The 17,215-nt window shown below is 38.5% G+C and overlaps 1 protein-coding gene across 2 annotated transcripts in view; it reads right to left on the bottom strand.

Moving 5' to 3' along the window:
- MFSD14A (major facilitator superfamily domain containing 14A) overlaps window positions 1-17,215 on the bottom strand; it is a 42,720-nt gene that overhangs the window by 4,552 nt on the left and 20,953 nt on the right. For both annotated transcript variants that reach the window (XM_080801152.1, XM_080801153.1), the window contains exons 3-9: window positions 14,530-14,592; window positions 13,350-13,477; window positions 11,503-11,617; window positions 8,574-8,792; window positions 8,182-8,295; window positions 7,376-7,447; window positions 717-829 (exon numbers count right to left, since the gene is read on the bottom strand). In XM_080801152.1, coding sequence (XP_080657278.1) covers window positions 717-829; window positions 7,376-7,447; window positions 8,182-8,295; window positions 8,574-8,792; window positions 11,503-11,617; window positions 13,350-13,477; window positions 14,530-14,592 — 824 coding nt within the window. The remainder of the gene's footprint in view (window positions 1-716; window positions 830-7,375; window positions 7,448-8,181; window positions 8,296-8,573; window positions 8,793-11,502; window positions 11,618-13,349; window positions 13,478-14,529; window positions 14,593-17,215) is intronic.

Raw genomic sequence — 17,215 nt, forward strand, 5'->3', positions numbered from 1 at the left:
CTACAGCCATCACCCTGCAGGCCACCAGACTGGCAAGAAAAGGAAACAGCCTTCTCTCTGACAGGAAGCTGGGGCCAAAACAATAGGGCTTTCTCAATGAACTTCTGGTCTGTCATCAGTAATGATCACTGATGTCACATGTTTTTTTCTAACCAGAAAAAGAAGGTAAATGACACTAGCTTTCAGGGCTTTGCTGCTTTAAGATTACATGTTTTATCCTAATGACAGACTGATACATATTACATGCTCATTAGAGATTTAAAACGAATCTCATTAAAAAAATCTGTTACATAGAAAATGTCACACCCCTCTACCCTCAAGCCATTCTAGAATATACAAATACACAAGTGAGAAATCTATATTGAGAGAAAAAAGGCATAGTAGGAGATGGACTAAAATCTAATAATAAGCCTTAGAGGAGAAGCAAATAAAAGTCTGTCAATTAGGGGCACCCACATGGCTCAGTTGGTGGGGTGTCCAACTTGATTTTGCTTCAGGGTCCTGGGATTGACCCCCCCAAACCCCCCAGGCTCTCTACTCAGCAGGGAATCCACTGGGGATTCTCCCTCTCCCCCTGCCCCTCCCTCACTCACGTGTATGCTCATGCTCTTTCCTCTCTAAAATAAAAATCTTTTAAAAAGTCTGTCAGTTATACCTCAACAAAGTTGGAAAAAAAAGGGCAAATATCAAAATTTTAAAAATTAAAATATACCTACCAAGGTTCTGAACCAAAGCCATACCATGCCAGCTGTAATATTTGAAATCCCAGACCCAATAAAATGGTGTTCTTATTTCCAATTGACCGCATAAGTAAACTCAAGACTATGGTCTAGAAAAGAAGAAAAACCAGAATGGAATGGTTTATCAGGAAAGAACTTTTTAAAAATAAAAATAAAAAATACTTGATGACATCCTTCAATCTGTAATATAAAAGGACTACCACTTTTCTACATTTTGGCATTTTTAGCAGTTGCCCTGAATATATCTTGAGACTATTACTCCAGGTCATACAGAGCAAATGAAAGGTCCCTTTGCTGACACAGATCCAGATCCAGGGAAGAAGAAAAGTGAAAACAGAAAAGTTAAACTTTCTATTCAGTACATTTCTACTGACTGCTTAAATCAGAAATTGTAAGCAGTAGCATCAAAAGGTCTGAACAGATGATTTGGGGATCCCGGTTATGTAACTGCTTTAGAAGTTTTTACGGGTCCAAGTTAATCCCAAATGCTTATCCTCCCACTAAGCAAAACTGAAATGGTACAAGAATTACTCTCCATCTTTCAACTAAATTACTGCTGAAAGCATGATGCTTTTACAAACAGTAAACAGGTGTAATAAGTGTGATTTGAGAAACATACAGTGTAGGAATGAAGCCTTTGGAAAAACAGCCTGGATCACGATCTTGGCTCTAACTATGTGACCCTGGGCAAGTTACTTCACACTGAAATAGTTCTGTCTCTTATAAAATGGCAACGAAGAGTACCTACTTCAAAACTCTGTCGTGTAGGTTAGAGGAGGTATTTACAAAATGCTTAGCACAGTGCTTGGCACACTGCAGGTGTTTAGTAAACAATATTATGGGTTGAATGGGTTTTCTTTTCTTTCAAAGCGAACAGAAATCCAGCAATGATTTGGGGACATGAGAAAGTATTTATTGCTATTTTTAGAAAAAAATTTTATATCTTTTTTAAAAATTTGTATCTCCCTCTGCCTACTGCTCCCCCCTGCTTGTGCACTCTGTCAAATAAACAAACTTTTAAAGAAAAATAAATTCTTTAAATTGAGGGTGCCTGGTGGCTCAGTTAAGATCTTCCTTCAGCTCAGGCGATCCAGGAGTTCTGGGATCAAGCCCCACATTGGGCTCCCGCTTAGCAGGGTGTCTGCTTCTCCCTCTCCCCCGCCCCCCCCACCCCCACTCATGCTCACACTCCCGAAAAAATAAAAGCTTTAAAATAAACAAAATTCTCTAAATTGAAATAACCATTTAAGGGCTTAATCCGATAAAATCACAAGCCAGTGGAAAGCAAATGAAGAGCCCTGTAGGAGTTCTTGAACAATTAAGACTCCTAGATTTCTTCTCTCCGATTTCCCCTTAAAACACTAGCTAGGGGCGCCTGGGTGGCTTGGTGGGTTGGGCCGCTGCCTTCAGCTCAGGTCATGGTCTCAGGGTCCTGGGATCGAGTCCCGCATCGGGCTTTCTGCTAAGCAGGGAGCCTGCTTCCCTCTCTCTCTCTGCCTGCCTGTCTGCCTACCTGTGATCTCTCTCTGTCGGATAAATATATAAAAAAAAAAATTAAAAAAAAACAAAAAAACAAAAAAACCCCCCCACTAGCTAGTGTAAGAGTTCCACAAGGTATGGAACCTTGCTGGATTCCGTTCTTCTCAACAACCACAACCACAAAAGGGAACTCAACCCGAGTAAGCAGTTAGCAAAGAAAAACTTCCTGTATACAGGACATCCTAACTGAGAACACTGATTTTCTCCCGAAAGGCAGGAACTTCCTTAATATCTGTAGCTTTGTATCCCTAGCAGCTACTGTATGTTCTTAGTATTTATAAAAAACGTGATTTTTAAGTATGTCAAAATAGTCTCAATAATGGGATAAATTACTTAGTGTATACAGTGTGCTAGACAAGAAAAATTATTTGGTGTCCCTTAATTCAGTGTAACTCATTTTGTCCCAAAGGTTAAATAACTAATTTAACCAAGGTGTATATAGCTAGTTAACAGTTAACTGACATCAGTTTTGGTCCGTTAAGCGAATATATGCCAAGTTCCTACTATATCCCACTGCTATGCTAGGTCTAAGGGAACTGACCCAAGGGTCAGAGAATAGGTCAAAGTACTGGTCAGCAAACAAAATACCTCATCTGGGACGGAAGATGGACGTAAGTGCACTGGTTTAGAAAGATCATTGCAGGTTGTAGCTGCTACGGAAAAAGATGAAATGGGGCAGTGGAATAGAGGTGTTGCTTGAACCAGGATGGCCAGAGAAAGCCTTTCTGAGGTGACACCTGAATGCGGAGGGAGGTGGCTACGTGAGTATCTCGGGGATCAGAATACTCCAACAAGTGGTAACTGCAAGTGCAAAGGCCCTAAACTGGAATATATTCAATAACAGGGATTATGGGACACAATGAGGTCATGTTGATTCCAGGTTTTATTCTGGTTGCAAAGGAAAGTAAATTTTAAACAAGAGGATTAAAATTTCACTCTACAGGGGCGCCTGAGTACTACTTAGTCTGTTAAGTGTCCAACTCTTGACTTTGACTCAGGTCACGATCTCAGGGATGTGGGATCAAGCCCTGCATAGGCTCCCTGCTCAGCGTGGAGTCTGCTTGAAATTCTCTCTCCCTCTGCCCCTCCCCCTGCTCACACTCACTCTCTCTCTCTCTAAAATAAATAAAATCTTAAAAAAAATTCACTTTACAAAAATTACTTTCCCAAGTGGCGAATAAACTATAGGGAGACCAGATGGAGGCAACAGCCATAGCTCAAACTGGCTCCTAGTATCAGAGATGGGGAGAGATGCTTCAATTCAGAATGGATTTTGGAGACAGAGGTAACAGGAAATACCATCTGAGGGACTGACTATATGGTAAGGATAAAGAAAGGCAAAAATCCACAAATATGACATCAAAGTTTGTTGTGGCCCCAGCAACCAGGAGCATGGTGATGCCCATCAACGAGGTGAGCAGTGCTAAAGGGAAGGAATCCAGATTTCAGTTTTGGTTATGTCGAGTTTAAATGCCCAACATGTGTCAAACAGGAGCTCAGTCAGGGACCAGCCTAGAGGTAAAATCTTAGGAGGTCACCAGCACATGGAGGACTAGATAAGAGCACTGAGGAAGGAAATATGTCTAACAATAACCCTGCACCAAAGAAGTGATGAGGCCTAAAAGCCCCAGAGGGGACAGCAAACATTTGGCTCCCACTGGAAAGTGGGTCTGTCCATGTTTTCAGATCTTCTCATTTGGGGGGAGAAGCTACATACACATATTTTCATATAACCTCCCAATCTTTAAATGGTTACTACTAATTTTTAAAGTAAGTATGTATGTACGATTTAAGATCTTGTTTTTTTTTAAGTAATCTCTACACCCCATATGGGGCTCGAACTCCCAATCTCGGGACCAAGAGTCACATGCTCTACCGACTGAGCCAACCAGGAGCCCTTTTTAAAGTTAAAGCAGAAAAATAAACAATGGCTTCTAATTTAGCACTTAACTGAGTTGCGGGCACAATACAAGGTGCTACAGTGACCAAGATGAATGTGCTATAATCCTGACCTCACTCACAGGCTACTCTTCCTACAATCTACCGAGAAAAAATAATTAAAAATAAACAGAGGTAAAAGCAATAGTACAGTGTATTCTGTACAATGACAGAGATATACCTCAGTTAGTATGGGAACTCAGAGAGAGGACACTTAAGCGGAGGGTGGGGAGGCAGAAAGACCAGCAGGAACAAAGGCACAAGGGCAAGCAGTAACACGAGCGGGCAAGCAGTAACACGAGCAGGCAAGCAACAAGTTATTCTCAACTGTATACTTGACATAAATGAGAATACAAGACAATTCTTTTACCTTTGGAGTTATATATTATACTTAATATTTTAGTTCATATAATGACAGCAACATAATGATCAATTTATCTATATACACTACATAACGTCCATTAACCTGTTTTTTGAAGTGCAACTAATTTTCTCACTTTTTTAAAAGTGATTCATCTCAAAAATGGTATTTCTACGTAGGCCTCAAAAGCTAAATGGTCACTTAAGGACCATACTCCTTGTGCACTGTGTATATAACAATTGCTGTATGTCCAATGCTGGCTAGCTGGCAGCTCATATCCTCCCACACTCCCAAGCAATGCGAGCGCTCCACACACAAGCCCAACCATGCCCCCTCCTGTATCCACAGCTATTTTCCATCTTGTTTTTTTAAAGACTTATTTGACAGAGACAGACACAGCGAGAGAGGAAACACAAGCAGGGGGAGTGGAAGAGGGAGAAACTGGCTTCCCACTGAGCAGGGAGCCCTGGAGCAGGAAGCTAGTTGTGGGACCCTAGGATCATGACCTGAGGCGTTCAATGACTGAGCAACCCAAGCGCCCCTGTTTTCCATCATCTACCCTTTGTGCTAGGTGCCCTCTGCTGAACAGAGAGAAAATTTCCTCTAAAGCACCTTTACATCACTCCAGCAGTGTTACTGCACGAATTTCTAAGGCATCTGCAGCTTCTATGATCAGTGACATATAAAACGGCTACTCGTCTCTTACGTGCCATTATAGTAAATGTTAGTTTGTTCTCTTCGTCTAAATCTTAAACAAAATATTACCAAATATAATCTCAGCAATGTATGAAAAAGATAAAACATCATGACCGGGTTGGGTTTATCCCAGGATTCAAGGTTGGTTTAACATTTGATAATTCCTCAAGCTCAACTCTTACTATTTGTACATTTTCCTTGGTGATATGCTTCAGAAAGGTGTTTTTTAAAAAGCTATTTTTACATATAGGCAACAATATATTTTCCCCAGAGCTGAAGTGCACTTTTCTGACAGCCAGAAATGCACATTTAAATGCGTTATTTCTGGGGCGCCTGGGTGGCTCAGTGGGTTAAAGCCGCTGCCTTCGGCTCGGGTCATGATCCCAGTGTCCTGGGATCGAGCCCCGCATCGGGCTCTTTGCTCAGCAGGGAGCCTGCTTCCTCCCTTCTCTCTCTGCCTGCCTCTCTGCCTACTTGTGATCTGTCAAATAAATAAATAAAAAATCTTAAAAAAAAAAAATAAATGCGTTATTTCTGATTAAGGAGCTTCAAGATAAAATAGGAGTTAGAATGGATATTAAGGAGAAAACATGATATAAGGAGTATTATATTAAGTATTATTTAAGACTGATGAATCACTGACCTCTACCTCTGAAACCAATAATATGTTAATTGAATTTAAATTCAACTGAATTTAAATTTAAAAAAATTAATAAAATGGAAGTTAGAAATAGTACTAATACTCAATGCCATATGAATGCAAGTGTGGGGCAATGGGTATATTATAGATATACCCATTTCAAATATATAGATATACCCATTTCAAATTCGAATTTGAAATTTATCACTAAACCTACCAAAAATTCGTAAGTGATGAGATCTGCAGAAGGAATCCTACACCTAAGAGATGGTAAAACATCTAAGAGACCTAGAAAATGGACCCTGCCTTTCATTTTCTGAAGAACAGAATAAAACAAAGAAAGCTGCAATCTAGAAGACTAGGTCTAAGGTAAGAAAGAGTGTTAGATTAAATCATCTACATCTACATCTAAGCCAAGCCAGAGAGGAAGAAATGGGTGGGACTTTATTCACTGAAAGAAGACTGACTGACTCGAGAAAAATTCTGGTCGCCGGAATATACTACTTGATCATGGAAAAGAGATTTGAGGCCAAGATGAAATACTCCTAAGAAAATCCAAATTGCTGGTTGATTAATATCTTATTTATCAACCAACCACTGGCTACCAACTGCATTTCCAGGGTAAGTACTTCACGTCATTCCTCCGCTCAAAACCCTTTAACGGCTTCCCATCTTTCCATTAAGTCTCATCATAACCTGTGAGGCCCCAGATGACCTGATGGTTCCCCCTGCACCTCCTCTCTGACTTAATTTCTTGAAGGTCGCTGCCTCGCTTGCTCTGCCAAAGCCATGCTGTCCCCTGGCTGTTTCTCACACGTGCCAGCTACAGTCCTTCCTTAGAGTTTTACTTCTGTACCTGCTGCTCAGAATGCTCTTCTCGATATCCCATGGCTTGCTCTTCACTCCTTCAGGTTTCTGCTCAAATGTCACCAAGTATCAGCTAGGCCTTCCCAACCCCTCCAGGTAAAATAACACCCAATCCTCAGTCCCTCTGTATCCCCAGCACCATTTTTCTTTATCGTTTTCATTATACCTGATACATTTACGCAGACATATTTTTGAAGCTTCCATCTTATCCCACAAGAATGCAAACTCTACAACAGCAGGGATTTAGTTCAGTTCACTGCTACACCCCCACGGCCCAACACATGGCAGTACTCAATAAATATGTGAGGACTGATATAAAATTTTTTACTTTATGCAGGTGTACTTTCTAGTATAAATCAATAAACCACCTTTCTGCTTTATACACTGTATAATGAGTAAAATGTGCCCATCCCCAAAATCTGATCAAGACTAAGTACACTTAACAAAACTGAATTTCTGAACCTACAAGCCTCAGATTCCTGACACTGATGACTCCACCAAGAAAATGTCACTTGAGTATCCCTTGAGGCCCCACTGGGATGGTCAACCAGGAGCAACACTCTACCACCTCACTCTAACTAAAAAGAGACTCACCTGTGCAATAATGGAAAGAATGCCAAGGACTGCTATAAATGCTGCAACACTTTCCGGTGAAAACTTCATTATCTAGAAGGTTTCCAGAAAAAGGAACATTAATAAAGACAAAAGTGCAACAAAAACCATACTGATGCAAGTCCTTGTATATTAACATTAAATGGGCCAGGAAAAAAAAAACCACAACTCATTTATAACCAAAGAATTCTTCAAAGGAAGACTCTGGCTTTCATTGAGAATCACAATTGTAACAACTGTCGACAGACTACAAATAATAGCTACTTAATTTAGATTCAGTAATTCTAAGTCTCTTAATTTAGACTTAGGTTTCATAAATTTGAGACCACTATCAAGCACTCAGAATCCATGTTATAAATAGTGCACTGTTTTGTGATTTTATGGATATCGATAAAGGCTTGATCCTCCTTGGTAAGATTAGTGTCAAGGAGGAAAAACAAATGCTCTCAGTAGAGCTGGCTGCTTTACTGATACATGCCCTCCATGACTGAGAGACTGGACTAGACAGATGGATTACAAGCATCCCATCACTTCTATAGACAACACATAAGCTCAAGCCACATACAGTGACAGGATAATTCTATCTTTCTGCAGAAGCCGAAGTCTTAACAGATATGCCTAAGGAGCATCAACCACTCTATGTAGGAAGTAAACTCCAGTGAGCCGTTATTTACAACACAGGAGGCATTTAAAAGTCTCTGCTATCACAGCTCTCGACATGAAATATTTTTGTTATGAAGGCACTAAACAGTGGAAGAAAAGTCCCTTTTGGCACATCAGGATTTTACCTGTCTGAGGTATAAAAAGAAGCTGGAGTATTGGCCTGCCTCTGGTAGGTAGGAGAGGAACACCGTGATGCAGATCAGCAGCACTATGGAATCTTGGCCCACTTTTTTTAAGGACTAGAATAAGAAAAAGACTGATATAAGGTTTTATACTCAAACACTGAACTGTTTTTAAAAATATGCAGTGTTATCTTCTGGCAGTGTACAGACACTTAGCTGTCTTTTCAAAATGTCTTTCATCCTCCCCAAACTATTCTGAAAAGTATTTCAAAATATTTTAAAAATATGTCAAGATGTTTTCCCCAAAGAAACATCCACGACAAAATATGAACATCGCACTGAATCATACATTCACTTTTTTTGCCGAAGAGAAGGAAAAAACGTAAACTTTTTACCGCAAAAGGGTCGGCCTGTTCCCAGGAAATGGGTGCCCCCCATGACGCTGGCCGCATCTTCTCGGGCAAAGACTCTGGCACAGCAACAAGGATAAAACAAATATCCAGCAACGCTATGGCTGTAGCCAGGACCACCACCAAGCTGTCCCCGTACACACGGCCGAGGTAAGCTCCGATTGCGGGGCTGGTTACCAGACTTGCAGCAAATGTTGCTGAAACCTGCAATAAATCCAAGTGGACAGCAAGAGATTAGTCCGCACACCCTGACTCTCCTTCAGAGCTGCAGAATGCAGATTTACGTCAGTCCTCCTGCCACGCTCTCCCTTTCCAGGATCTTACCTGGATCTTTTGCAAAAAGAGGAAAGAATTAGATTCTTAACTTAAAAAAATATGTAATGGCCTGAAAGAAGTCTAAAGAACAATGCTCTGGGGAAATCCACTGTCACTGTGATTTTTTTTCCCCAATATTAAAATTAAAATGAGATAAATGTTTACCTTGATGCATAAGGCTAGCTGAAATAAAGCTTAAAGACTTTGAGGTTTATCTTCTTTCTCATCAGTAAGAGTGTAAGTGCTAGTACAAAACTGAACTAGGTGATCGTTTAGGTGGCAGAGTTAGGAAGGATAGGATCACAGGTCCTTGGCACTGAGTATATCACTAACCATGTCTCTCTCAAACTTTGAGGAAGTCCACATACGTCTGGGGAAGATGCAGATTAAAGAGGACAGGGGGAGGAATAACTTAATCCCAGACGTGTCTGGCCTATTAGACAAAATGGCTGGCAAATCAGTAGACATGGCAGCAAGTATCACCTGACGGAGACCAGGCTCTGTGCTGGAGAATTAGAAATTATGTTGTCATGCGTGAGCTGCTCCCCACCTTGTGCTTTATTCTGTCTCTGTGCCATTTTTGACTTCTGGATGGAGGATTTAACTTCACAGAAGTGCTTATGTTTAGCTCTTTATGAATAACTGCTCAAAAGAAACAATTCAACTTCCAAAGGCCAATTATTTGACACGTACATAACAATGTAGTAACTTTAAGCATCTCACTATTGACCCAAATGTCCATCAGCTGGGGAATGGCTGAACAAAAAGAGTACATCCCATACAGTGTAAAACTACACCAAAGTAAAAGAGGAACTACTGGTAAATGTAACAACAAGAATGAAAGATGATAACTAAGTGCAGACAGAAAAGACCATGTTCTGTTATTTCATTTATGTTTAATTTCTATTAAAAGCAAACCTACAGGGGCACCTGGGTAGTTCAGTTGGTTAAATCATATGACTCTTAGTTTGGGATCGGGTAAAGATCTCAGGGCTGCTGAGATGGAGCCCCACATCAGACTCGTGCTCACTGCAGAGTCTGCTCTGCTTCAGATTCTCTCTCTCCTGCTGCCCCTCCCCCCACTCACGAGCTCAGTAACAAAATCTTAAAAAAAAAAAAAAGGCAAAACTACAAAGACAGAAAGTACACTGGTGATTGGTTGCCTGGAAGGTGGGTGGGGATGGATGGCAGATGGCCTTTGGGCAGATGGAAATGTTCTAAAACTGGATTGTGGTGGTATTTTGTTAGGGCAGATTTAGCAAATTAAAGATTTTTATTTATTTATTTTGGAGACAGGGAGCACTCACACATGCAAGTGGGGAGAGGGGAAGAGGGCCATCATCAACTTCGTATTGTTTAGTGTTCTAAGTTTACGACCGAAATCAGTTTTTTTTTAAAAGTTTCTCACAATAGGTATTTCCCCTAAAAACTTACTAATCCATGATTCTTCATGTCCTTTGAATCAAAGACAGTTTCTTGTAAAACTAAGATTCAGGCTGACATAGTACGCAGTCCTTCTTTATCAAAAGATCCTTGTCCCATATTTGCTGACACTCATCACTGTCCTGCTTCGATCTCATAATGATCTGTATACTATCATGTCTCTGTTAGCCTTTTTATTCCTAGATTTAATGGACAAGAGATTACACCACCACCAAATACTTAATTTCTCAAAACAGTATTCAGAGATTGGCAAACTGCCACCTCTGGGTCAATCCAGCTAAGGATGGTTCTTACATTTTTGAAGAAATACACACACACAGAGATACAAAATGAGATTCTATGTGGCCCACAAATTCACAGAAACATTCTGCTGATCCCTGACCTGTACATTAGCCTATTGCATTTTAGAGTAGCCATTAAATATTAGTAATGTTTAAAAACTCATGACATTAAATAATTCCTTATTTTTAGTAGTTTTTTAAAAGATTTTATTTATTTATATGTCAGAGGGAGAGTGAAAGAACACAAGCAGGACGGAACAGCAGAGGGAGAGGGAGAAGCAGGCTCCCCGCTGAGCAGGAAGCCCCATGTGGGACTGGATCCCAGGACCCTAGGATCATGACCTGAGCTGCAGGCAGATACTTAACCAGCTAAACCACCCAGGCATCCCAATTTTTAGTATTCTTTAAAAAGAACTTCTATACGGTAAAAATATTCTATAATTTCAAACCTGACGTATATGACTACTACTAAAAAATCAAAATTTACAAGGCTTTGTACTGAAAAAAACTTTTTTTTTTAAAGATTTTATTTATTTGACAGACAGAGATCACAAGTAGGCAGAGAGGTAGGCAGAGAGAGAGGGGGAAGCAGGCTCCCCGCTGAGCAGAGAGCCCAACGTAGGGCTCGATCCCAGGACCCTGGGATCATGACCTGAGCTGGAAGCAAAGGCTTTAACCCACTGAGCCACCCAGGCGCCCCGAAAAAAACTTTTGATATAAGTCATCCATTAGATAGTAATTGATGACTTTATTATGAAATGTATTTTATACGAAGAAATAAATTTTATAATGCAAAGGCTTACACTTGTAATATGAAATAATTAAAAAACAAGGTATTTTCCCACAGATACAAAGAACAGAATAGACATACATACCAGTCCATAAGCCATACTTCTTTCATGTTCTTGGGTTATATCTGCCACATATGCAAATACCACGGAGAAAGTCACTGCAAAAACCCCAGAAACAGAGATAACAGCAAAATACCACCTAGGATTGAAAAAAAATTGACAAGAACCGTCAAAACAATTACCATTACACCGTAACTTTCCTTTATTCCTATAAGTGAGTTAGAGTAAAAAACAGCGAATTTCAGTCAATGGCTTACTAAGACAGTTCACGGATTCTTCTATAAATCATAATCCATAGATATAAAGGAAAATACACTCTTAGAAGTCACCCTTCAAAAGCAATTCAGTTACTATGCAGGAATACTTAAAATTAGACAATATATCCAGGTGAATATTTTACCCAACTACTGAGCTGTTAAATGGCTTTGTTGTTGGTTTTACTAAAAAGAACAAGTGCTCGCTTCGGCAGCACATATACTAAAAAAAGAACAACAAACTAAACTCTGTTGTAATTGATCCATTACTATTTCCCACCATACCACTACACAAAACACAAAATTCAGTGGGTACAATGGAGAAACAAGTTACTCTATATTTATTTTATGCCTCTATAAACCAGATGCTTTTCCATAAGCCATATTTGGCTTTTCAAATGTTGGCAAAACAAACATTTCAGTCTTCACATAGAAGAAACCTGTGTGGCAATACTCATAAATGAAACAGAGAATAGACAATTACTGTAAAGAGTGAAAAAAGCTATTTTAAAAAGCAAACTACATTTCGGTGTGTATGATTTCAAAATAACTGGCTAGGAATAAAAATTCCTATTGTGATGTTGAATGTTTAGTTTTAAAAATTATGTGTCATCATAACGAACTTTCAAAATATCCCACTAGGGCTTTATTGCTTACTAAATTTTTCCTAATACAGTTTTTCACAGCGAATCTCTTGTTCATCGCCTAGACTCCTCTGATAAGATTTCATTTGAGTGATTAGCATTCATCAAGGGTTTGGCCTTCAGAATCGTATCTGTCTAACCTACAAGAGGAAGATCCTGGCTCTTATATTCCCTTAGTCTTTCTAGATAGCCATGGAAAATACAGCCCATCTATGATGCAGAACTAACATTAATATGCAGTGGAACAGAACATTAGGAGAATTAATAAAGCTATAACAAAACTGGGCTCTATTACCTTGAGAAAATCATTCTCATTGTTAGCTTTCCCTCCCTTCCTCCTAAGTGAAAGAATCCTGATTTCAATTAAGGAGGCCATGGGCCTAGCATCTTATAACAAGGAGGAGCATATGCCTGAAATTTGACCAGACAGATACAAGCAGAGGTTGGATGAGAACTGTGTAGTTTCTTTATAGGAAGGCAGTGTGCTCTTCTTAGCCATTCCTTCCAGAGTCTTGCTGCCTGAAGTGTGACACAAGCTGGAGCTCAGGCAGCCATACTGGACATTGGAGGAGCTAGCAGAGAATGGCAGAGCACAAAGACAGAAAAGGTCTGGTTCCCCAGAACCGCCAAACCAGCTCTACACTGCTCAACTCCTGACTTCTTTTATACGGAGAAAGAAATAAGCTTCCTTGATGTTAAGCAACTATTATTTTGGGCTGTGAAATCCAAAAGCAGTTTATCGCCAATAGTCTACACACTTCCTATAGTAGTATCTAGTTCTAAAATCATTATGAACTATTACTTAGCCACTTTATTTTTAAGGACCCTCTTATCTGCATCAAAGAATACTGGAAGAATAAAATTAAAATCTATATAAAAGGTAAGATGGCAAAAAGGTGAACGAAATTAAGGACTATTCAGAAAACAATGAAGAGAACGATATTTAATCGTTGTGATCTGATTATGCACATACCATGGGCTGATCTTCATTAAAGGAATTGGGGCACATGTGAAAAATACTGTTAGCAGCAAGAAGGATTTCCGACCCCAAACATCAGAAAGAGCACCAATAAGTGGGGCACTGAGGAATGACAACAACCCCTAAAAAAAAGTAAATGAAAAAAAATGTATACAATCTATACCAATGAGCGAAAAATAAATCATTCTATCATAGAAGAATTTTTTTAAGTTTATTTCTAACATAACATTATATATATATATATATATATATATATATATATATAGTTTATTTCCAGCATAATACCACCAAAACTTTAGATAACTTATTTCTTGTCTATATAAAATTTAAAACTTTCTCAAGATTGTCTACAATCACCTGCAAGGCTCTGGTTCCATGTTCATATGAAATGCTCTAATGAATTCTCAATCACAATAATTCCACATTAGCAATTCTATAAAGAATATCATGTTAGTTATCTGTTTTTATATTCATAGGCTAAATTTTTTTTTTAAAGATTTTTTATTTATTTATTTGACAGACAGAGATCACAAGTAGGCAGAGAGGCAGGCAGAGAGAGAGGAGGAAGCAGGCTCCCTGCTGAGCAGAGAGCCCGATGTGGGGCTCGATCCCAGGACCCTGAGATCATGACCTGAGCCGAAGGCAGAGGCTTTAACCCACTGAGCCACCCAGGCGCCCCTTCATAGGCTAAATTTTATATTCATAGGCTAATTACCTATTTATAAACCTTGTTGGTCAAATGAAATCAAGAGTAGAGAGTATGTATAATAATCAAGACTTTAATATAGTTTTATATTTATGTATTTTTTAATAGTTCTTTTCTCTTCAGGCTGTATGTTTGTTGTTGGCTTATAAAGGCATTTAGATCTCTGAAATAAAAATGCCAACACATAAATCTGTTATGATGTGGTTTATCATTATATGTAGTTGTCTGTATTTTAATCAGATCATTTTTAGATGACCAATGAAAGTAAATATATTTTTCTTTAATAATAAAGATCATATTTAAAACCCAGTTCATTTTTTTGAAGTGTTAAGCAACCCCCCAAGATATACTCAAATTGTAAAAATTAACAGTGCATTTGTCTATTAACTAACTGTTATACTGGCAGAGGTATACACATGAAAGTGTATGTGCCTGTGTGTACATGGGCAAATACATCATTGATCCTACCTTTACTCCTTGAATTAAGCCATTCATCAGAAATGTATGTTTGGGAAAGGTTTCATGTAATACCTAAAGAAAAAATACAAAATAAAAATCTCACACCACATTTTACTCTCAGTAAAACTTCTACATTTACATTTTAAAACATACCTTCACAAAATCTTATCTCCTGTAAATTTTCAGATTTGTCTGATGCTATACATTTGAGTAAGTACTAATAATAGCAAACATTTATTTGGAATTTACGATGTCACAAAACACTAAACTGGGCACTTTACATATATTATTTCCTTCAATTCCTCTTAATGATCCTACAAGAACACTGATAGAGGCAGAGGTTAAGCATCTTACACATGATTACATAGTATGTAGCAAAACTGAAACTGAACACATGAAGCTGGGTTTGAAAGTCCATGCTTTTACTTACTATGTGGTGCCTTCACTGTTTGCCACATATAACTGACTTACAACTCCTTTACAGACAGGCATTATTGAGATAGGAGACTGGGAGAATAGGGAAATTTTAATTGCTAAAAAGTGAATCTAGAAAGACACCATAAAGTAAGAAAAAGAAATCCCCACCTCTGAAAATGTGTAACAAGTTACTCTATTCTTTCTAAGACCGAGTCTCAAACCACTTAACATTAATTTGTTCAATGGGCAGCAAGTGAACCACTGGGTAGCCACTGGTTGAAAAAGCAACTGGAGGGAAAAATTACTGAAAAAATAAGAAGGAACAGCTACCATTTTTACAGCTTATGTGTCAGAGACTTTATATATAATTTTATTTCATTCTAACAACATTATGGGTTATATAAAATATCACTCTACAGATGAGGCAACCAAGTTCTTGCTTGACTTAAAAGCCACTGCTTCTTCCATTAGACCATGCTGTTTCTCCAAAAAATGTAAGAGAGAATGGCAATATGGAGAATAAGAAAGTTGGGAAATCTCTTTAGGAAGAAAAACTATGCTGAGTGTACATTCTGACATCTTGTAAGAAAACCTTTAGAGGGATTAAAATCCTCCCTTTTCTTCAGTTACTCTTATGCCCAAAACTAGAAATTTAACAAAAATGAACTCACATGTAAAAATAAAGAAAATTAGAAATGAAATGTTTAGTCAAAGAAAATCATTAACATAGGAAAAAGCACATATTTATGATATTCGTTTGTCTGTATATTTTATATGATATATATTACATATTTTCTCAACTGAAGGTGATTTTGACCTCCAGGGGTTATATAACAACGTCTGAATACATTTTTGATTGTCAAAATTTGGATGGGGAGCTACATCTAAGAGGTAGAGATCAAGAATGCTGCAAAACACCTTACAGCACACAGGTCAGCCCGTCACAACAAATAATCATTTGGCCCCAACTGTCCACAGTGCTACAACTTTCTGTAAAGAACCAGACAGCAGGTATCTTTTTATTGCTTTGTAGGCTATACAGTCTCTGTCACAAGTATTCAACTCAACAAAAACAGCCAAAGACTATATGTATAGGAATGGTCCGGCTGTGCCCCAAATAAAACATTATTTATGAAAAACAGGCTACTACCATGATGTATAGGATTTGCTCTATATATCTGGCCATAGTTTGCCAGTTCTTGCACTAAAGGAAAAGATTTAAATTCCCTAAAGTGGTATCTCCAAACTTTTTGCAACAAATCAAATACAGTTTTCTTCCAATAGTTACTAAGGGCCAAATCTTTGTAGGGACAAAAAAAAAAAAAAATGTGTGTTACAAAGAATGAAGACCATAACGAATGCCTACAAAAAGCTTTATAATATGCTAGATCTCACTGCTAATGATTCACTTTGCCAAGCTACCTTCCATTCCAACAATCTGGTCTTTTCACCATTTTAAATATTCTCATGCTTTCCAATATTCACTTTCATACAGGACATCATCTCCATCTGGCATGTTTGTTCCCCTCATCTTGCCTCTCTAGCCAACCCCAAACTTTCCAAATTGCACCTCTGTCACCAAACTTTCCTGTCCAAAGCAATCATTTCCTCTTTTAGAGCCAACAAGAAGTGATTATAGCACTCGACAGTCACAAAGGGTTTGTGAAATTTCTTTTATCACTGAGCTACTTGGCTCTAGTATTTTTCAATTCTTCATGTATTTAATATTTATTTCCTTTCAATTATATTTCAGAGTTCTTAAGGATAGGTACTAAATACACTATACCTTGCATTTAATGTATCTTTATCTCGATTAGTGCCTCACAGAATGCCTTCATTTAGTAATTACTCACTAAATGCTCATAATTATCTGATACACTGTTTCCAAAGTGACTTAACATAATAATCATGCAATTTAGCTAATGTTACAAAATAAAAACCTTTACAACCCCCAAAAGGAATATAGTTAAATTTGGGGCACCTGGGTGGCTCAGTGGGTTAGGCCTCTGCCTTCAGCTTGGGTCATGATCTCAGGGTCCTGGGATCAAGTCCCTCATCGGGCTCTCTGCTCGGTGGGGAGCCTACTTCCCCCTCTCTCTCTGCCTTCCTCTCTGCCCACTTGTGATCTCTATCTGTCAAATAAATAAAATCTTTAAAAAAAAAAAGAGTATAGTTAAATTAAGATAAACAAACATTCCTGTTTTGATTTTTTTTTTTTTTAAGATTTACTTATCAGGCAGGCAGAGAGAGAGGAGGAAGCAGGCTCCATGGTGAGCAG

The sequence above is a fragment of the Martes martes genome, assembly GCF_963455335.1.
Source record: "Martes martes genome assembly, chromosome: 4".
Lineage (NCBI taxonomy): Eukaryota > Metazoa > Chordata > Mammalia > Carnivora > Mustelidae > Martes > Martes martes.